At 48.7% G+C, this 22,036-nt stretch overlaps 1 protein-coding gene and 1 pseudogene across 1 annotated transcript; one reads left to right on the top strand and one right to left on the bottom strand.

Annotated features, from left to right (window-relative positions):
- The first annotated feature begins 7,113 nt into the window (after nt 1–7,113).
- On the top strand, nt 7,114–11,702 carry LOC125545748 (UDP-glycosyltransferase 86A1). Its single transcript, XM_087536569.1, has 4 exons — nt 7,114–7,832; nt 9,483–9,568; nt 9,846–10,404; nt 10,591–11,702. The coding sequence occupies exons 1-4, from the start codon at nt 7,298–7,300 to the stop codon at nt 11,481–11,483; spliced, it is 2,073 nt and encodes a 690-aa protein (XP_087392695.1). The 5' UTR covers nt 7,114–7,297; the 3' UTR covers nt 11,484–11,702.
- A 1,754-nt stretch (nt 11,703–13,456) lies between these two features.
- On the bottom strand, nt 13,457–14,569 carry LOC125552142 (agamous-like MADS-box protein AGL61; annotated as a pseudogene).
- Nucleotides 14,570–22,036: the final 7,467 nt, after the last annotated feature.

The following is a 22,036-nucleotide window of genomic DNA, read 5'->3' on the forward strand; positions in this document are numbered from 1 at the left end:
AGGATGGAGCGGACGTTGTATTTGTGCTGTAGCTCCGAAGGAGAAGGTGGCAGTCGACCTGCACCTTGTCGTCCTTGCAGATAAGGATGGAGCGGACGTTGTATTTGTGCCGCAGCTCCGAAGGAGAAGGTTGCAGTCGACCTACACCTCGTCGTCCTTGCGGATAGGGATGGAGCGGACGTTGTATTTGTGTCGCAGCTCCGAAGGACAAGGTTGCAGTCGACCTGCACCTCGTTGTCCTTGCGGATAGGGATGGAGCGGACGTTGTATTTGTGTCGCAGCTCCGAAGGAGAAGGTTGCAGTCGACCTGCACCTCGTCGTCCTTGCGGATAGGGATGGGTCTCAAATTTAGGCGAGTACTGGACTGCAGCTAAGCCCCCGAGTGGAAGGATTGCTCTCCACTCGATAGGATTTTTCCAAACTTAGGTGAGTGCTGGACTGCCATTAAGCCTCTTAGTGAGAGAACTTATGCGAGTGCTCGACTGCAGCTAAGCATCTGAGTGGGAGGACTGCTCTCCATTCGGTAGGGTTTTTTTCAAACTTAGGCGAGTGCTGGACTGCCGTTAAGTCTCTTAGTGAGAGAACTTAGGCGAGTGTTCGACTATAGCTAAGCCCCCGAGTGGGAGGACTGCTCTCCACTCGGTAGGGTTTTTTCAAACTTAGGCGAGTGCTGGACTGCCGTTAAGTCTCTTAGTGAGAGAACTTAGGCAAGTGCTCGACTGCAGCTAAGCCCCCGAGTGGGAGGATTGCTCTCCATTCGGTAGGATTTTTTTAAAAACTTACGCGAGTGCTGGACTGCCGTTAAGTCTCTTAGTGAGAGAACTTAGGCAAGTGCTCGACTGCAGCTAAGCCCCCGAGTGGGAGGACTTCTCTCCACTCGGTAGGATTTTTTCAAACTTAGGCGAGTGCTGGACTGCCGTTAAGCTTCTTAGTGAGAGAACTTAGGTGAGTGCTTGAGTGCAGCTAAGCCCCCGAGTGGGAGGACTGCTCTCCACTCGGTAGGATTTTTTCAAACTTAGGCGAGTGCTGGACTGCCGTTAAGCTTCTTAGTGAGAGAACTTAGGCGAGTGCTCGACTGCAGCTAAGCCCCCGAGTGGGAGGATTGCTCTCCACTCGGTAGGATTTTCTCAAACTTAGGCGAGTGCTGGACTGCCGTTAAGCCTCTTATTGAGAGAACTTAGGCGAGTGCTCGACTGCAGCTAAGCCCCCGAGTGGGAGGATTGCTCTCCACTCGGTAGGATTTTCTCAAACTTAGGCGAGTGTTGGACTGCCGTTAAGCCTCTTATTGAGAGAACTTAGGCGAGTGCTCGACTGCAGCTAAGCCCCCGAGTGGGAGGATTGCTCTCCACTCGATAGGATTTTTTCAAACTTAGGCGAGTGCTGGACTGCCGTTAAGCCTCTTATTGAGAGAACTTAGGCGAGTGCTCGACTGCAGCTAAGCCCCCGAGTGGGAGGATTGCTCTCCACTCAATAGGATTTTTTCAAACTTAGGCGAGTGCTGGACTGCCGTTAAGCCTCTTAGTGAGAGAACTTAGGCGAGTGCTCGACTGCAGCTAAGCCCCCGAGTGGGAGGATTGCTCTCCACTCGGTAGGATTTTTTCGAACTTAGGCGGAACGGATTCGCGACTAAGCCCACCCACTGGGGGATTTCAGGAGTAAATAAGAACAACACAATCGAATGAGAGAACTGTAGGCTCTTGTCTTTGATAAACGAATTAAAAAAGGTGTTGCTTATTACATTTTATTCAAACGAGTGTTTAAGTATAAAAAGGGCGGAGCAGCTCCGCGTTCCAAGCCCGTGGCTCGTCTTTCTGATACTCGATACTGTAAAGATGGTATGCTCCGTTGTGGAGAACTTTGGTGACGATGAAGGGGCCTTCCCAAGTTGGAGCGAGCTTGTGTGGTTTCTGCTGATCCACTCGAAGAACCAAGTCTCCTTCTTGAAAGGCCCGACCCCTCACATTCCTAGCGTGGAATCGACGCAAATCTTGCTGATAAATGGTCGAGCGGATGAAGGCCATCTCTCTTTCCTCCTCTAAGAGATCGACTGAATCTTGCCGAGCCTGCTCTGCTTCTGCTTCGAAGAAGAGGTCAACTCGGGGTGCGTTGTGGAGCAAGTCACTTGGCAGAACAGCTTCGACTCCATAGACTAAGAAGAAAGGAGTTCTTCCAGTCGACCGATTAGGAGTTGTCCTTAAACCCCACAGAACCGATGGAAGTTCATCAACCCAAGCACCTGCTGCGTGTTTGAGATCACGCATCAGTCGGGGCTTCAGTCCTTTGAGAATTAGGCCATTGGCTCTTTCTGCTTGTCCGTTCGACTGCGGGTGAGCAACAGAAGCATAGTCGACTCGAGTGCCCTGAGAGGCGTAGAAAATTCTGAACTCATCGAAATCGAAGTTCGACCCGTTGTCCGTGATGATGCTGTGTGGCACTCCATATCTGAATGTCAATTCTCTGATAAAACTGACAGCGGTGCTAGCGTCAAGGTTCTTGATAGGTTTGGCTTCGATCCATTTGGTAAACTTGTCGACTGCAACGAGCACGTGAGTGAAGCCGCTTTTGACAGTCCTCAGCGGTCCAACCATATCCAGTCCCCAAACGACGAAGGGCCAGACGAGGGGAATGGTCTTCAGGGCTGACGCTGGCTTGTGAGACATATCGGAGTAAAATTGACAGCCTTCACATCTGTCGACTATATCTTTCGCCATCTCATTTGCTCGTGGCCAATAGAATCCAGCTCGATATACTTTAGCCACGATGGCCCGAGAGGACGCATGGTGGCCACAGGTCCCTGAGTGGATGTCATTGAGGATCATTCGACCTTCTTCTGGTGTTATGCACTTCTGACCGACTCCAGTCACACTTTCTCTGAACAGCTGCCCTCTTATCACAGTAAAAGCTTTAGATCGGCGGACGATCTGTCGAGCTTCTTCTTCATCCTCTGGGAGCTCTTTCCTGAGGATGTACACAATGTAGGACACCGTCCAGTCGGGAGTAATGGCCAGAACCTCCATGATTAGGTCGACGACAGCTGGGACCTCGACTTCAGTCGGATCCGTGGCGCTCTTGGATTGTGGGGGCTCTTCAGTGAAAGGGTCTTCCTAGACTGTCGGCGTGTGAATATGCTCCAAGAACACATTGCTGGGAATGGCTTCTCTCTTGGAACCTATCTTTGTTAATTCATCGGCTGCTTGATTTTTCAATCGGGGGATGTGGTGGAGTTCTAACCCCTCGAACTTCTTCTCAAGCTTTCTCACCGCGTTGCAGTAACCAGTCATGGCTGGGCTTCTAACGTCCCACTCCTCCATCACTTGATTAACTACCAAATCTGAGTCGCCATAGACCATGAGGCGACGGACACCGAGTGAGATGGCCATGCGCAACCCATACAGGAGTGTTTCATACTCTACTTCATTGTTGGAGGAATCAAAGTGAATCTGGAGGACATATCTGAGCTTGTCTCTTCGGGGGGATACCAGAACTACTCCAGCACCAAAACCGTTCAACATCTTGGATCCGTCAAAGAACATGGTCCAGTGCTCCGAGTGAACTTGAGTTGGCAGTTGCTGTTCGATCCACTCGGCGAGGAAATCTGTTATTGCTTGGGACTTGATAGATTTCTTTGCCTCAAACTTGATATGCAAGGGAAGGAGTTCAATCGCCCATTTTGCCACTCGACCAGTTGCATCCCTGTTGTGCAGAATCTCTGACAATGGAGCGTTGCTGACGACTGTAACAGAGTGATCTGAGAAGTAGTGTGCAACCTTCTTCATGGTCATGTAAATTCCATAGACAAGCTTCTGATAGTGAGGATATCTCTGCTTTGACGGGGTTAGGACTTCAGAAATATAGTAAACTTGGCGTTGAACTTTGTACGCTTTTCCTTCTTCTTCCCGCTTGACCGTAAGTACTGTACTGGCGACTTGTCCAGTGGCTGCTATATAAAGCGAAAGAGGCTTTTTGCTGATTGGAGCAGCAAACACCGGCTGGGTGGAAAGCAGGGCTTTTAGCTCTGCAAATGTTGTATCAGCTTCTGGAGTCCACTCGAACTTATCTGATTTCTTCATCAGTCAGTAAAGAGGCAACGCCTTTTCACCGAGGCGAGAAATGAATCGACTTAAGGCGGCCAAGCAACCAGTAAGCTTCTGGACATCATGCGCACGCATAGGGCGTTTCATTTGGAGTATAGCGCCTACTTTCTCCGGGTTAGCATCGATTCCTCGTTCGGAAACAAGAAAACCGAGCAACTTTCCGCCTGGAACTCCAAACGTGCACTTTGATGGATTGAGATTGACATCATACCTTCTGAGGTTGGCAAAGGTTTCAGCGAGGTCGGTCAGCAGGTCGGAACCTTTACGTGACTTGACCACAATGTCATCCATGTATGCTTCCACATTCCGACTGATCTGAGTGAGCAGGCACTTCTGAATCATTCCACCTTCTCCTTCGGCTTCATGGGCGACTGCTTTGTGCTTGCCGCTCCGCAGTCGCTCCTCCTCTTCACCATTGGCATACTTGGTGGCGATTTCCATCATCCGAGTCAGAGTCATGTTTCCTGTCCGACCGAATTTCAGGTTCAACTCCCGGTACCTGACGCCTTCCTTGAAAGCACAAATTGCCTGATGATCAGACACATCTTCCACCGTGTGGTGCAGGGTGATCCACCTCTGGATATAATCTCTCAAAGTTTTATTCGGTTTCTGGATGCAACACTGTAATTCTGTCAAACCTGTTGGCCGCTTGCAAGTACCCTCAAACGTCCTGACAAACACTCGGGCGAGATCTTCCCAAGTATAGATGCTGCCAGGTGCCAACTGATTCAGCCACGCCCTAGCCGAGCCCTCCAACATCAGAGGAAGGTGTTTCATGGCCACCTCATCATTGCCGCCACCAATCTGGACAGCCACTCGGTAGTCTTCGAGCCAGGTGTCAGGCTTGGACTCTTCAGTGAACTTACTGACTCTAGTCGCCAACCTGAAGTTAGGGGGAATCACTACAGCTCTGATAGCTCTGTTGAAGCACTCTGGGCCAGAGACATGCACCCTATTGCTGGTTTGCGGGCCTCTGTCATGGCCATCTCGGTGAGCTCTGTTTCTGTCGACCAAGCCTTGTACGAGAATAGATCTCGCATCAAAGCCTGTCTCCCTGGGGTCAATTGGAATACCTCTTCCGACGCTGTTAGGGCGCCTGTCTTCATGTGACCGTGACATGTATGACCCACTCCTTGGAGGAGGCGTGGGCACTCGACGACGACCATCGCGATCGGCTCGACGATCATACTGCTCCTGATTTCTGTACTGATCACGCCGCTCTCCACGTCCCTCACGCCTCGGGGACGATCTCGGGCTATGGGCCGACTGGACCGTATATGCGACCACAGATCTGCTATGGATCCTATCCCGCGACTGAGACACGGCCGTATTCTGCTCTCCTGCTGCCCGGAGCAAGGCCCTGATCTGCGCCAGACCTCGGCCAGCTTCTGACTGGGAAGGTTGAATCAACTCTGCTATCCGGGCAGCAGCTGCTAGGTTTTGGATCGGTGTCCGGTATACCTGAGTCGGAGGTGGAAAAAGTTGGCGTCGGCCGGACTCAGGAGCACGTTGACGAGCGCGATCGTCGAGTGCACGTTGTAGGTTCTCCAGCCGAGTGCACTCAGCCAGATTGGCCAAGCGAGCCTGTTCCAAGGCCTGGGCCTCGGGCGTTTCTCCAACTATAGGAGTATGGAGGGCATCCATGTTTCGGCGACGAAGTTCTTCTCTCTGCTACGAGGAGAGAGGCTCGGGGCGGTACTCCTCGTGAACGCGCGACGGATCGCCATTCCCGTCACCTCCGTCTTCACGATCGAAGCCAGGAGGACCGCGTGGTCCATTGACCATCAGGATTTCCGCTGCCGAGTCATTGCTGCCGCACTCGGATGCAGTCTCTACGGAGCCAGTCGACAGATCGAACAGGCCGTAGAGAGACTCGTCGGGCTCGAGCGCCGTGACTTGAGGGGTGGCCGACTGGCGGGCCACCGCATGCTTCACCCACCGTTGAATCCTCGACCGGCCGGTGCGCTTGCTCCGGCGGGTCGCAGGGAGGGGGAAAGCCGTTGGAGTCGACTGGTACTGGGTCGACGGTTGCCGCAGGAGGACGCCGCGGGCGCACGCGTGAAAGTGCGTCGCCCCGCGGGCGGGGAGCGCGTCGACGTCGAGTGGTGCCTCCTGAAGCCAAGCGGAGTCGTCGGCGACAAACACGAGCGCGCCGAGACGGATCTCGCGGCCCTCAGCCAAACCTCCGCCTGGAACCATGATGATGGTTATCGGAAAAATTGCAACTTCTCCAATAAGTCGCTAAGACACCGGCCCCACGGTTGGCGCCAACTATCGTGGATCTAAAACTGACAGTAGAATGGGGGGTAGGTATGAGGAGGCAAGATCCTAGCTATGGAGTAGTTGTACACACGAGTTTTACGAGTTCAGGCCCTTCTCGGAGGAAGTAACAGCCCTACGTCTCGGTGCCATGAGGCGGTCGACTGGATTATATGTGTGTGTGTGAGTTTACAAAAGTGCGAACCCTGGTCCCAGAGAAGGGGGGGTGGCTTATATAGAGTGCGCCAGGACCCCAGCTCCCCTCCGTTACTCAGGGTTCAATACTTATAAAGGAAAGGCGTTACTGGTAACGTTTACAGTAAAATGTCATAAATGCTCATAATGCTATGGTTTAAGTCCCAACCGTTGCAGAGTGGAGGGTTCCTCATCTTCTGGTGGTCGAGTGTCTTCAAGGTGGTCGAGTGAGCGCATCTCCGCGGTCGAGTGGATGATGATTTCTCTTCGATTGCTTCTGATTCTTTGTAAAGATGTCCTTGGGGAGGGTATACTGGACAGGTCCATGACCCTAACCTAGATACATAGCTTCATCAGTCAAGTCATCCCGGAAACCTCTCTTTCGTCCCGGTCCAACTGGTGACGACGAAATAAAGCTTTGCGAATTGTCTCAGAAAAAAAAAGCAACGTCTACTTCATCACCTCAAAAAAAAAGAAGAAGAAAAAAAAGCTACGTACGTCTACTTCGTGGAGCCCCGCCACTTTGTACACTCTTCCCCAAATGGCCAAATGAATCGACCGCGCGGACGCCCACCCGCGTAGTACGAGCGCACGTCCACCGCTCAACCTCCCGCTCCGTCCCTACACACTTGCTTACCATTCGTTCTTCCTCCCTATCGATCTCACTCACAGTGTGACACTACGTCTATAGCCCAGCGCACACGCACACGCACTCGCCCTCGCTGAAGCAGCCGTACCCGGCCGGCCACATGGCGGCAGACGGCACCGGCGGCCAGACGAAGCGGAAGCCGCACGCCGTGGTGATACCGTACCCACTCCAGGGCCACGTGATCCCGGCGGCGCACCTCGCCCTGCGGCTGGCGGCGCGCGGGTTCACCGTCACCTTCGTCAACACGGAGTCGGTGCACCAGCAGGCCGCGCGCGCCCTGGGCGTCGACCGGCGGGGCTGCGACATCTTCGCCGGCGCGCGGGGGTCGGAGGACGTGCGGTACGAGCTGGTGAGCGACGGCTTCCCGCTGGGCTTCGACCGGTCGCTGAACCATGACCAGTACATGGAGGGCGTGCTGCACGTGCTCCCGGCGCACGTGGAGGAGCTGCTCCGCCGCGTCGTCCTGGACCCGGCGTCCACCTGCCTCGTCGCCGACACCTTCTTCGTGTGGCCGGCGACGCTGGCCAGGGCGCTCGGCGTGCCCTACGTCTCCTTCTGGACGGAGCCGGCGCTCATCTTCGCCCTCTACTACCACATGGACCTGCTCGCCGAGCACGGCCACTTCAAATGCAAAGGTACTACCACAAATTACCACACGCTCATATCTTGAGATGCACCATGCATGACCACGTTGCAAATCATGCGTCAGGAGTTCATAGTTTTCTGCATGTTAATTACTGAAATTCATTGGGGGTCGATCGATCGTAGCAGCATCACATATTTGCATTGGCTTCTTGCTCCTTTCCTTCCAGCCATCGCTGTTTCTTACCTGGAACGTGTGTCCCTGGCTGGTCCATAATTGTGTATACGGACAGGAGAAGTGTCCCCCAATCGCTTAGGAGGCACAGCGATGGCGTTTCCTTTTCCTTCTTGTTGGCTTCTTGTGTGTGTGTGTGTGGAAAATACCAATTCCATTTTGCCACCCGACTTGGTCCCAACACGAAAAGTATCCCACTGCACGGGAGACTCGACACTCGACAGTTTACTTCAGAAGAAGGTAGCTGCCCAGCTGGAGGAAGGAGAGAGCACAACAGCCATTGGATATGGATCAGGCGACTTAAAAAAAATCAACTTATTACCATACAAATTCCAAGCCAGTTTAGCTGGATGTCAGTCACCTGAATATGATATTTGGGTCAGTCAATTTCGAAGGAAGAAAGCAACAGCCGCCAGAGAGAGCGAAGGAAGGAGCAGCCGCCGGCCTGCCACGGAAGCATGAGCCTCTGTGTCTATCCTAGGGGTGCAGGCTCACTAGGTTTGCTGGGGTTAGAGGGATGGCTGGGGAAAGGTGGGGCGGAGAGGTTGGCGCAGGAGCGCCGCCGGCCACGGGCGGCGGTGTCAGGCGGTTAGGCCGGTGGTAGCTCGGGGTTCGGGCTAGAAGATGAACAGAAAAACCGATTAGAAGGTGTAGAAGAAAAAATAGAAAAAAAATGATTCGGGTTCTGGCTGTTGGTTCTGCATCGGATAGCTAAAAACAAGTTGACTGGCCCTAATTCATTTTCAGTCGACTGGTCACCAGTCCCATTCCAAGCAACTTACCTGCACGGCAAGAAAAAAAGAAGAGGAAGAAAAGACACTCGTGGACATTTGGAGTTATGTAGGCATGTTTTGTAGTTGTTCGTGGACCTTCTAAATAATGGGATCCAGAGACCTGGTGGGAGGCGATGACCTGTTGTGTGATAATGCACAACATGATTGTGGAGGATGAGGGTGACGATGCTGTCGTAGGTCTTGTATTTAAGAACATGAATGATTTTATTGAACTTCTAGACCAGAATACCGCTACATTTGAAGAGATCGTTCAAATGCATTAACAAATTCAGCATCAAACAACTAAAAAGGATTTGATTGATCATCTATGGTTGGTTAAAGGGATAACAATATTGGGCGTAATGTTTATATTTTTTAAATTAGAACTACTGCTACATTTGAACTATTTTAGCTAAATTGAAGCTATATATGTGGCTATTTAAGCATGCTAATATTAAAAAATTATGGCCGAATGTATGAGGTTAGCATCGAATGGATGGTTCTTTATCCGTTGTCCGCGGGGGCGCGGAATAGTCTCTCTGTTCACGGAGTGATGCGGATCCGTGTTTGAGATGACCTATAAAAGATCGGATTGGGTAATAATTTCGTGACTGGGTAATGACCCGGCCGGATGTATAGCGAGGTTTCCAGAGGTTCGGTTCTAGATACTCTTGCATGTACGGTCTAAACGAAAGGCGACTTCTCCATCGAGATCATCGTCAGCTTACATCACCTGCGCACTCATCCCCCGTACAAAAAACGCCAGATATGGTGGCAGCTCGTAAGCCGCGCCATCGTGTAAGCACACCATTCGTCTCACTACGGACAATGCGTGTGCGTGTGCGCGCACCAGATTAACGAAGTACACAAATTTTGACTAAACGTTGGCAACAAATTTCATGAGCACGAATCCGACGAAGGCCGGCGGCTACAGAGATAACGACGGTTTCATAAGCTATGCTACGTACCATTACCATGGGGTCACACCGATGCCCACTACAAGTGAAGTGCCAGCGACGGTTCGCAGGAAACCAGAGGAACTAGCTAGCTCGAGGTAGGTGATCATGGCGCAAAAGGAGGCCGGCGTAGGAGCCACGAGCGGCGGCGGCAAGGCCAAGCCGCACGCGGTGGTGGTGGTGTACCCGCTGCAGGGCCATGTCATCCCCGTCACGCACCTCGCGCTGCGGCTGGCGGCTCGGGGCTTCGCCGTCACGGTCGTCAACACGGAGGCCGTGCACGACCAGACGGCGCGCGCTCTCGGCGTCGACCCGGCCGGCTATGACTTCTTTGCCGGCGCGCGCGCGTCGGGGATGGACGTGCGCTACGAGCTTATCAGCGACGGCCTTCCCGTGGGGTTCGACCGGTCGCTGCATCACGACGAGTTCATGGGCTCGCTGCTCCACGCGCTCTCCGGCCACGTGGAGGAGGTGCTCGGCCGCGTCGTCGTAGACCCGGCCGCGACGTGCCTCGTCGCCGACACCTTCTTCGTGTGGCCGGCGACGCTGGCCAGCAAGTTCGGCATCGCGTACGTGTCCTTCTGGACGGAGCCGGCGCTCATCTTCAACCTCTACTACCACGTTCACCTGCTCACCAACAACGGCCACTTCGGTTGCAACGGTGAAAAATACGATTTTTGGAATCCACTCCAATATGCTTATGTTTCAATGCAATAGAGTGACACTAATATTTTTGCCCCAAAAAATATATGAATGTTTAGATCACTAAAGTGAGGGAGTAGTAGTAAATTTGGTTGCTGCAAAATGGTTTGCCATGCCATCGATTTTGAAGTTTCCTTTTTTGCAGAGCCTCGGAAGGACACGATCACCTACATTCCGGGCGTGCCGGCGATCGAGCCGCACGAGCTCATGTCGTACCTCCAGGAGACGGACACCACCAGCGTGGTGCACCGCATCATCTTCAAGGCCTTCGAAGAGGCGCGCGGCGCCGACTACGTGCTCTGTAACACCGTGGAGGAGCTAGAGCCGTCCACCATCGCCGCCCTCCGCGCCGAGAAACCCTTCTACGCCGTCGGCCCCATCTTCCCCGCCGGCTTCGCCCGCAGCACCGTCGCCACCTCCATGTGGGCCGAGTCCGACTGCTCCCACTGGCTGGATGAACAGCCGCCGGGGTCCGTGCTCTACATCTCCTTCGGCAGCTACGCGCACGTCACCAAGCAAGAGCTGCACGAGATCGCTGGGGGAGTCCTGGCCAGCGGTACGAGGTTTCTGTGGGTGATGCGGCCAGACATCGTCAGCTCCGACGACCCGAACCCACTGCCTGAGGGGTTCATGGCCGCGTCCGCCGGGCGTGGCCTGGTGGTGCCTTGGTGCTGCCAGGTGGAGGTGCTCTCGCACACCGCGCTGGGTGGCTTCCTCACGCACTGCGGGTGGAACTCTGTGCTGGAGAGCGTATGGGCTGGAATGCCCATGCTTTGCTTCCCGCTGCTCACCGACCAATTCACTAACCGGCGGCTCATCGTGCGGGAGTGGCGCGTCGGCATGCCCATCGGGGACCGTGGCGCGGTGTTCGAGGACGAGGTGAGGGCGAGGATCGAGGGCATCATGTCCGGGAAAGAGGGCGAGGAGCTCCGGGAGGCGGTGAAGAAGGTGAGGGCGACGCTCGAGGCCGCCACGGCGCACGGTGGGTCATCGCAGCAGAGCTTCGATGAGTTTGTCGACGAGCTAACGCGCCGTTGAATCGGACGTTAAGCTGAGCCGACCAATGGGTCAGGAGCGCCGCATGCCGGGCGTTGGGGAAGTGGCCACGAATAAGCGTCTTTGTACTTTGTCTTGTCTGTAGTGTGTGTCCGGTCATTGACTCGGTGTTGTGCAGTGTGATCTTGTTTTCTCTGCATATGAGAACTGTCTAAAGTCAAAATTAAAGTTATATAAGATAAAAATTAAATTTGTGATGCATCTAATGATGCCTACTGATTTTGTGTTGTGAATGTTGGTATTTATTTAATATAAAATTAGTCAAACTTATGGAGTTTGACTTCTTTCAAATATTATCAGATTTGCCAAATCACATCTAGATGATATTTGACAATGTTTACACGCCAGTAGATTCGATTTGGGGCATCGCCGCCCTTGTCTTGGGCACGAAGGTCTCCGGCGCTTCCTTAAGGCTTCTCCTTCGTCCCGGGCCAAGTTGGCCCCCGGTAGACACAACTTTTTCTATAGACATTCTACATTTTCTTTATACACCATAAACATTTTTTCTACACATGTTTAACATTCTTTTAAAACATAATTAACATTTTTAAAAATATATTCTCTTATTTCTACTTTTTTGTATACACATTGTACAGTTTTTTTGCATACATCAAGTGCATTTTTTATATATACATTTAAATTTTCTAAGTACATGATTAACAGTTTTTAAAACCGGCTAGGAAGCTTCAGAAAGCTTCCTAAAACCAGTGATTGAAATCCCTGTATACCTTTTAATGAGCCGGCCCATGCAGCATTGAAGGAGGTGGGGGCGGGGGTGTGTGCCTGTTTGAAGCGATGCCTTCAACCGGTGTATCGGGCGCCGAATAGGATTCATGCCCATTGCGACTGGCCGATGAATCGTCACGAGCGCTAAATATAACTGCCCAAACAAACAAATAGAAGGAAAATATAGCTCTAGCTTTCAGTCTTCCACGACAACCTTTTTATTTTCTTGTTCCTTTTTCATATTTTGTTTTTATTTTCTTTTCTTGTTCACCTTTTTTAAGTAGATTTACCTTTTTTACCTTTTCGTTTATATTTCTTATCTTTACTCCAATATATATGACTCGAATTTCTTTGTTCATCAGCTTTAAGAAAGTGTTTGGTGCATCCAAAAAAAATGTTCGTTGGATATTTTGAAGATGTTCAGGGTGTATTTCAAAATAGTACATCGTGTATTTAAAAAGGATTCACATTTTAAAAAGTGTTCATAACATATTTTAAAATGTATTCTTTGTGTATTTTTGAATGTGTTAACTGTGTTAGTGTAATATAAAATGTTCATCATATACTATAAAATGTTTATTACTTATTTAATATTTGTCACTTTGTATTTTAAAAAACTCTAACGATCTATTAAAAATGTTAATAATGTAATAAGAAAATATTTGATGTGTATTTAAAAAAAGTTCATAATTGTAAAATTCCTACAAACAAAGGTTGCCTTAGTCGCACCATACAAACAAGCTCCGATTTGGGTCGGCACAATCTACTAATTTATTCTTCTGCATGTGCACAGGTCACTCTCAGCATGGACCGTGAATTTCTTGGCTTTTCTGCTTTTATTTCTTCTTGGTACATTAATAGTTTTCCCCATTATTGTTGTTCCCTTTTTTCGATTTTAGTTTCTAAAAAATAGTCTCATTTTATTTTAAATTTATTTCCCATTTTATTTTCTTTTTATTTCTCTTTATTTGTTCTTTTATAATTTCCCTATTCATCTATTTTAAATAGATATTCTTTTTTTACTCTTTTCTTTATATTTATTCTCTTTATTTCAATATACACATGGATCTTATATATTTGTTGATCATGTTTTAAAAAATGTTCATCACATATTTAAAAAATGTTTAGTGTGTTGAAAAAATGGTCATCACATATTTCTGAAGATATTTGGGATGTATTTATGAATAGTACATCGTGTATTTAAAAAATACTCATTGCATTTTAAAAACTGTTCATCACATTATATTAAGAAATCTTGTTTGTTTATTTCAAAAATACTTTAACTGCTTCAAAAATGTTCATCATTTTTCAATGGTCATCTGTATTTTAAATAAATGGTGCGTATTTGAAAATAGTCATTGTGTGCCAAAAAGAAGATCATTATATACTGAAAAATAATGTGAATTTAAAAATATTTATCATGTATTTCAAAATGGACGGATGAAAACTCCATTGTCAAGCGAATATCACATGCAGATAATATTTTGCTTTTCAATACAAGCGTAGGAGACAGGTCCATTCATCTTGATTCTTGAAACAAGTAACTTTCAACTGTACTTGCGAAAATGTGAATCCCCAGTAAGAGAGTCCTTCGTAATCTTAACAGACGCGTAGCCTAGCCTCGACTACTGCGGCGGTAGAGAGGACATCAGATTGTCGGCGCGGCGGCGCACGTTGTCCCTGAGGCGCTGGAGCGCCCTGGCGAACTCGGACAGCTCGGCCTCCCTGAGCCTCTCCACGTCCGCCTCCTACCAGAACCGCCTCCCCGCCTGCGTTTGCACGTCCACCACCTTCTACCCGACGGCGCTCATCCGTGCGGCCTCCGCGGCCACCTCCACGCCTTTCTTCTCCGTCTCCCGGCACAGCGCCTCCAGGGCCTCCCACTCCACGTCGTCAGTGGAAGCGGCCGCAGGATGAACATCGCGTCGTCGTAGCCGACGTAGGCCAGGACGACGTCGGTGGAGGGGTTGCCTAATGCGAACCCTTTGCCGGCCTCGGAGAAGACGACGACGGCGAGGCTGGCGCGACATAGCAGGGCGAGCTCGGAGGCCTTCTTCCAGAGCCCGGACTTGTGCTTGGAGAAGGTCACCTGCCGGGACTCCATGTCCTCGACAAGCCGGTTCTCGCGGCGCTGGCGCCCTTTCGTCTTCATGCCAAGCGGCGGCTGCATCCTGGTCGTCGGCCGCTGAGGCGGGTGCTCTGTTTTTTCTCTGGTTGAGCTTGAAGGAAGGGGAAATATAATAAGGAGAAGAAGGCGTACCATTAGAAGTGGAAGCCGTGTTGGAGTTGGAGATGCCGTCAACTTTTGGAAGGAAAACAATCACCTTGTAGAGCGTGAGGGCGTCCCTGCCGGAGGAGCAGCGTGCCCTCCCCCAGTACGCCGCCGACAACTATGCGTCGTCAACGGCGTACTTTCAGCGCCGGCAGGCACGACGGCTGGCGTCCACCAACGGGGCGTCAGTGGCGGGCGACGTGAAGAACAGCGACGGGCACCGCGTATGGTGCGGCGCCCCCGGTCGCACGCTCTACGAGGTGCTAACGTACCTCGAGGGCGGCAACAAGCCATCACTGGCATACCCTGCCTCGGCTCCTCCTCCCATTCCTTCGGCTCGCCGGCGCTGCTCGGCGTCAAGGCTGAGCCTGCCGCGGAGACGCTGCTCGGCCGGCGCACGCGCAACACCGGTATCGTCATCAACGAGGGCAGCCAGCACGCTTCCTCCTCGGCTCCCCCGCGCTTCGTCAAGCCAAAGACGGAGCCGAGCCTCGCCGCTGTCAAGACGGAGCCCGGGCTCGCCGGCGGCGAGGAGCTCGATGACGTGGTGGCCCTCAAATGGGCGTGTGAAGACTGGGCACGCACGGAGCTGGAGCGCCAGCGCCTCGCCTACGAGCGCTTCGAAGCTCGGCACCGTAGCCGGGACGAGGGAGGCGTCGTCATCCTCGATGACAGCAACGACGACGCGGCGCCGCCACCGGTCCACCAGGGCGGGCGGGGAGGGGTTCAGCAGGGGCGGCCACATCAAGAAGGAGAAGGCCGACGACGGCGAGGAGGATGGCAGCGACGTCGGCGACTTCGCCGCGCTCAGCGACTTCTTCGCCCCTTAGTTAGGTTTTTTTAAATAAATTATGTAAAACATCGAACATGTCGAATATATGTCAAGTTTGCCGAACTTTAGCCGAATGTTTTGTCCAATTTGCCAAATTCCGTTAAAAAAAATTAAACCCGCGTCTTGGGGCATCCCTAGGGCGAGCAGCTGGGAACCGGCTCACCCCCACGCCGATTTTAGCACCGGCTCGCCCCAGGCGGCGATTTTACGCGCCCCCTAGGGGGCCAACGGCTGAAGATGCTCTAAGTTTGGGAAAGTATACATGCGAGTCGCTTGTCCGTCCCAGCTTGTGTCGCGCTCGCGCAGAACAACATGTAGCCGAGTATGCACACGCGAAAGGAAACGAGGAGGACTCGTCGTGCCCACGACTGGCTTGCTGGCTGGCGCAATCTGATCCAATCCCCACACCTTCTTCCTTCGTCGATTCGTCGCCGTCGTGCGTCTTCCTCGCCGACGACCTCCCTTCGTCCTGACCACCTTACGTTCGCCGCCGCCCCCGACCTCCCTCAAAAGAGCTGGCTTTTTCCTCCTCCTCCTCCTTCTTCCTGAATTCCGGCACCGGCCATGCCATCCGTTGCCTCCGCTCGTCTTCTCAGAAATTTCGAACTTGCACCATCAGCGCCTCCTCTCTCTCCTCTCCTAGCATCTCTCTTCCCGCCCTCCTTCTCCTCATGGATCGGAGAGTTAATTGCAAGGAGATACCACACTTGCGCACGTTGTGACGAGTCAGTACCATTGCTCGTTCATGTCGCAGTTCAGTACCACTATTCGGCCTAACCGTTACAAAATGGGCTGACAGACGTATAAGTGTGTATTGACCATGTATCTGACAAACCGGGCCCACCCGCACTACAAGATATATGTCAACTAGTGACCTGCTGTCAGTGACCCTGGAAGAATTGGTCGTAGATCTATGACCATTTCAGACCAATTGGTCAAAAGCTGTTCGGGGGGCTCCAAACCCTAAACTATAACGACCATTTTGCTCAGAAAGGTCGTAATTTCCTTACACGAAATGGTCATAAAGCAGATAGCACTGGTCTGATGCCTTATTTCTAGCTGATCATGACCAATATAGATGGTCATAACCTTGTAAATTATGGTGGGTTGCTATGACTAGGCGCCACCTCATCAGTTTTGCCTATGTGTCATGTCCATGTGGCAGTTTTTGCCCTAGGTTGTGAAGCAACCTATATTTCTGTCATTCCCAAAATTCCCAAAAAAATCTCATGAATTATTTGGGTCATATCTTCGTCAAATATGTAAAAAACCTTCCTTGCCTAGTTCAAAAATAATTCAAAAATATTCATTTTCCTATTATGTTCAGAACAACAGTTTGTGAAGGAAGTACCACTTTGGCATGTCCAAATAGTATCCATTTTCTACAGTGCTTTCCAATGCATAAATAACCATCCTCCACCAAATGCCAGCTCAATCCATTCATTATTTTGAGCCCAGCTTCAACATTCGTATTTATGTCCAGTGTGGTACTTTGCAAAGCAAGTACCACCTAGGCTCCTCCTTTTGAGCTGAAAATTTGTGAAGACGGTCTTCTTAGTAACTGATCATCCTCAGCCAAAACTCACGCCCATTAGCCATGTGCATTTCCCGTACCGCTAATCAAACACTTGGCTGCTTATTTATGTTTGAGCATCGATCGGTCTCCTCGTGAGAATCTTATGTTGTAATTTTCTCCCTAGCACCTACCTGGGGAGTGCCCAACCCACTAGACATGCCTAGGCCGCCCAGAACACATGGCAACACCACGGCCACGCGGTGACCTCACGGCGGGCATGCGAGTTTACACGCTCTAGAGTTGGGGCCCTCGGCCACCGTACAAACCTCAACGTATCGCCACCAAACCATGTATTTATGATTAAATAAGTACTTATTTAACTAGAAATTATTTTTAGAAAAAATAAATAGCAAACTATGAGGCAGCTGCAGTTCAAATTTGACCCGCTTCCAGCTGAATCGGCGGGAATTTGTCTTTTTCACCAGAAGTGGATCAAAACTTTTGAAACCCAAACATTTTGTCAATTGTGCATTAAATATGTCCTAGTATTTTATAAAATTGATTTGGTCCAATTTTGCAACAAATATATGGTAGGTCCTTCACAAAAAATAACTCATTTCAGGCACTCAAAAAATGGAAAATGAATTTTTCGTGCAAAGAAAATGAAAACTCCCTTAGGCAACATTGTTTGGGATTCCAAGATGCACCCTTGTGCACAATATGAGATCATTTGAACAAACTATTCCATGAATGTGGCCATAAGGTTGATTATTTGGCTTGAAAGCCATGAATCTTCACCCATGATAGCTCATTTTTTAGAACACTTTTTTTTAAATAATTGCGGTATTACAAGTTTGTTCTTTTTCCTGAAAACTTGGTCACATATGATGACACAATGCGAAGGTTTCCCAATTTTTTGATTTTTTTTTGAATTTTGTATGCCCGTTTCAAAATGCGGTCAAAACGGCGGGAATGACCGTTCCTAGCTAGTGGTTGAATCTTGGAATTTTTTTGGTGTTTCTCTGATTAAATAGGTACTTATGTACCTAGAAATGATTTATGGAAAAAAATAAATAGCAAACTATGAGGCAGTTGCAGTTCAAATTTGACCCGCTTCCAGCTGAATCGGCGGGAATTTGTCTTTTTCACGAGAGGTGGATCAAACCTTTTTACAACCAACCATTTTGTCAATTGTGCATTAAATATGTCCTAGTATTTTATAAAATTTATTTGTTCCAATTTTGCAACAATTATTTGGGAGGTCCTTCACAAAAAAACCTCCTTTCAGGCACTCAAAAAATGGAAAATGGTTTTTTCGTCCAAAGAAAATGAAAACTTCCTTAGGCAACATTGTTTTCCATTCCAATATGCACCCTTGTGCACAATATGAGATCATTTGAACAAACTATGCCATGAATGTGGCCATAAGATTGATCATTTGACTTGAAATCCATGAATCTTCACCCATGATAGCTCATTTCTGAGAACACTTTTTTTTAAATAATTGCCGTATTACAAGTTTGTTATTTTTCCTGAAAACTTGGTCACATATGATGACACAATGCGATGGTTTCCCAAATTTTGATTTTTTTTGAATTTTTTATGCCTGTTTCAAAATGCGGTCAAAACGGCGGGAATGACCGTTCCTAGCTAGTGGTTGAATCTTGGATTGTTTTTTTGGTGTTTCTCTGATTAAACAGGTACTTATGTACCTAGAAATGATTTTTGGAAAAAATAAATAGCAAACTATGAGGCAGCTGCAGTTCAAATTTGACCCGCTTCCAGCTGAATCGGCGGGAATTTGTCTTTTTCACAAGAAGTGGATCAAACCTTTTTACAACCAACCATTTTGTCAATTGTGCATTAAATATGTCCTAGTATTTTATAAAATTGATTTGGTCCAATTTTGCAACAATTATTTGGGAGGTCCTTCACAAAAAAACCTCCTCTCAGGCATTCGAAAAATGGAAAATGGTTTTTTTGTCCAAAGAAAATGAAAACTTCCTTAGGCAACATTGTTTGCCATTCCAATATGCACCCTTGTGCACAATATGAGATCATTTAAAAAAACTATGCCATGAATGTGGCCATAACATTGATCATTTGGCTTGAAAGCCATGAATCTTCACCCATGATAGCTCATTTCTGAGATCATTTGAAAAAACTATGCCATGAATGCAGTCAGGAACAAGCTCTTGTTCCTGTAACTGTCTGTCCTGGTGTTAAGGAAATCGCATGGTTGGTATGAATTGTACAAGTAGGATAACGAATTTCATTTTCTCTTTCCCCTTAACTGTGTAAGTAACTGAACCAGGATTAAGCAAACCACTAGCTTTGCCCCTGTTTCTGTGACCTTACCATACCTGTATGTCTATTGCGTTAATTCTTGTCTTGGATTATTGATTAGCAGCAGGCGTTTCAGATGTAGTGGGGTTGTGTCGTGGGTACCTGGGTAACTAAAATTGCTTCTGTTCTGTAACTGTATGCTTCTAGGAATGTCACATTGCAACATGCAGACTATGGGTCTAGATCTGGCAGTTGAAAGTGCTTAATCTTTCTATAAGTTTCAACTGAAGCTATTTGTATACAATAATTTACCAAATAAGCAAACTTATGTGAATATACTACACTTGATGTTGATCATCTGGTGCATTAGTATGCAGTTCTCATTGTCAGTTCTTGTTTTCTTGATTCATTTATACTATATGATTTAGGTTTTATACTTTGCCAATAGGTAGCTCATACTGCCCGCTTCCTTCTGCTTTGAATATTGTGGTCTGCATGCTTTAGTCACTGTGCCCTTAGTTCTTTTTTGTAGGGAGCTATGCTTATCATCAGAAACTCTTGGTGATAATGTTATTCCTCTTTTGGTTCATGTGTTGCAATTATATACCACATAATTCTGCACCATGTGGTGCACTTAAGTATCTTAGTGACTTCATTTGATGTGTGTATTTCTGTTAATTTTAAGCTTCTGTTGCTGTGAAAATGTACCTCACTGACCATTTGTCTATTTATTGTGTACTTCTTGCATGAGGAGGTGACTAGTGATGCGGCGCGCCAAGCAGCAGTAGGGGAAGGGGGTCTCCTGATCAAGGAGGCGGAGGAGTAGGGGCGTGCCCAGCCGGCAGCCCTGTCCTGCTCGTGGGGGAGGGGCAGGAGGGGTCTGCTCCTCTGCTTCCATTGCGACCGCGGCAGGTAGCTCCTCCATCTCCCTCCCCCTCTTCCCTGATAGCGTACATCACAATCTTGTTAATTGTTATTGTTATTGCGATCACAATCTTGTTAAGATGCATCTGTGGTGGTGGTCTTCTGGCCACCACAATCTTGTTAATTGTTATTGCGATCATCTTTCTTTTCGATGAACTATGCCACAATATGTGTTTTGCAAGGTTCAGTGGCTACTAAGTTTTGATTATTTGCAACTTGTAAGTCCTTGTTGGTTTATTGTACGTTCTAAAAAGCCATGAATAGTCTTCACTTATATAGACAACACCTTTATTTTGTTTTGTTTTATTCTGTGCTCACTAGTGATACCTGACTAAGGTTCCGTGAATATAGGAGTAGACTGTAGGTGAAGAAAAATTATAACCTGAAAGTAATCATATGTACTACTCCCTCCGTCCCATAATATAATTATTGGTACATAATTTTCTTTACTTATACACACAGAATAGATAGAGGTGACGTGTGGTTATATTCTGTTGTAAGATTATTCTATTTTGCTCTTAACTAGCTATTCGTTGTGGTTGTTACATGTACATATACTTCAGGATTTAGTCCCTATCTGCTTTGTATATTTGTTTTTATTTTGTTTCTAACTCTTTTGGTTTATTGTTAGATGCCTTGGTTCAGCCTCTACAAACATACCCGAAAATGGTGTTTCCTCTCATTTACAAGAGCTCCAGCAAAGTGAACTAGGAAGTATATTTGAAGTTCTAAGCCGTGTAGCAAAGAGTTATATGTTCTGTCTTATGTGTAATAGACTGGAAAGATTTGAATAATATTGTAATAGACTATGTACAGATTGTAGTTGACTTATTTATCCTTCTTTGATGAACTACATTTGTTATGTTCTGTTTGAAATATTCATTATGTGGTTTCAAAGTGTGTGAAATGGAACCTGACTCATGGAGCCCACTTATGAAATCACTTTTGAATTTTCTGTCACGTGGGTCTAATGTGTGAGATTATGACAAGTGGTATCCATCTGATTGGTGGGACCAGCAATAAAATATAATGGCCTAGGCCCAAACAAATGTTAAAAGGCCACAACCAAGAAATAAATAAAAGACTGAATTGTTGGGCTTGGCCCATGAAGTCTGACCAAAATTTGACATGAAAAAATATATAGAAAGGCTGAATTAATGGGCTAGGCCCATGTAGAAAACCGAATTGGACCGGGCTGAATCTTATGCCACATCAGCTTGCCACGCTGGATGCCTACGTGGCCTGGGGAGGTTGCTAGTGACCAAAACAAACCAGTAGGCATATTTTGGTCATAAACATCTACGACCTTCTCACAGAGAAGGTCGTTAATTTCAGTTTACGACCGCCAGCTTTTGACCTTCTATTTTTGGTCACAAAAAGGTCGCAAATGAAAAATAATGACCTTTCAGTGACCAATAGTCAAGGTCACAAGTTGACATATTTCTTGTAGTGCTGTCAGGCGACACAGTGGCAAATCAGCGCGTGCCCGATGCGCTGACTAGGACGAGGCTGGTGCGGTCGAACCGAGCCGGATCCCACCCGACGAACCAGACGAACCCTATCCTCTTTCTCCCCTCTCCATCTCCTCTCTCCCCGTGGATCTCAGGCGATGGCTGCGGCGACCCCCGGCGGCGGCGGTGTCGTGGGCGGCTACGACGACCTTCCCGGCCTGGGGAGCGATGACCACGTGGGGCTGGACTGCTCCGGGTCGTCCAACTCCACCGACGACGAGGAAGAGGAGGAGGAGGCGCCCCTGTCCATGGAGCAACGGTTGCGGCTCACTGAGATGTGGTTGGCCAACCCAACCACAAGCCATCACTGGACCAGTGGAGCGGATGGAGTGTTGTAAGTCCCTCGTTTTTAATTTTGTCTGTTCATATCATAGGGCAAAGAACGATGGGTGTTGTCTCAATGCCACTGTAGTCTTGGTCTTCAATGCTACCAGGGATCTAGAGGAGCAAAAGGAAGAGACAATCCCC

Source organism: Triticum urartu, chromosome 1A (genome assembly GCF_056163025.1).
Source record: "Triticum urartu cultivar PI428250 chromosome 1A, HENAU_Tu73, whole genome shotgun sequence".
Taxonomy (NCBI): domain Eukaryota; kingdom Viridiplantae; phylum Streptophyta; class Magnoliopsida; order Poales; family Poaceae; genus Triticum; species Triticum urartu.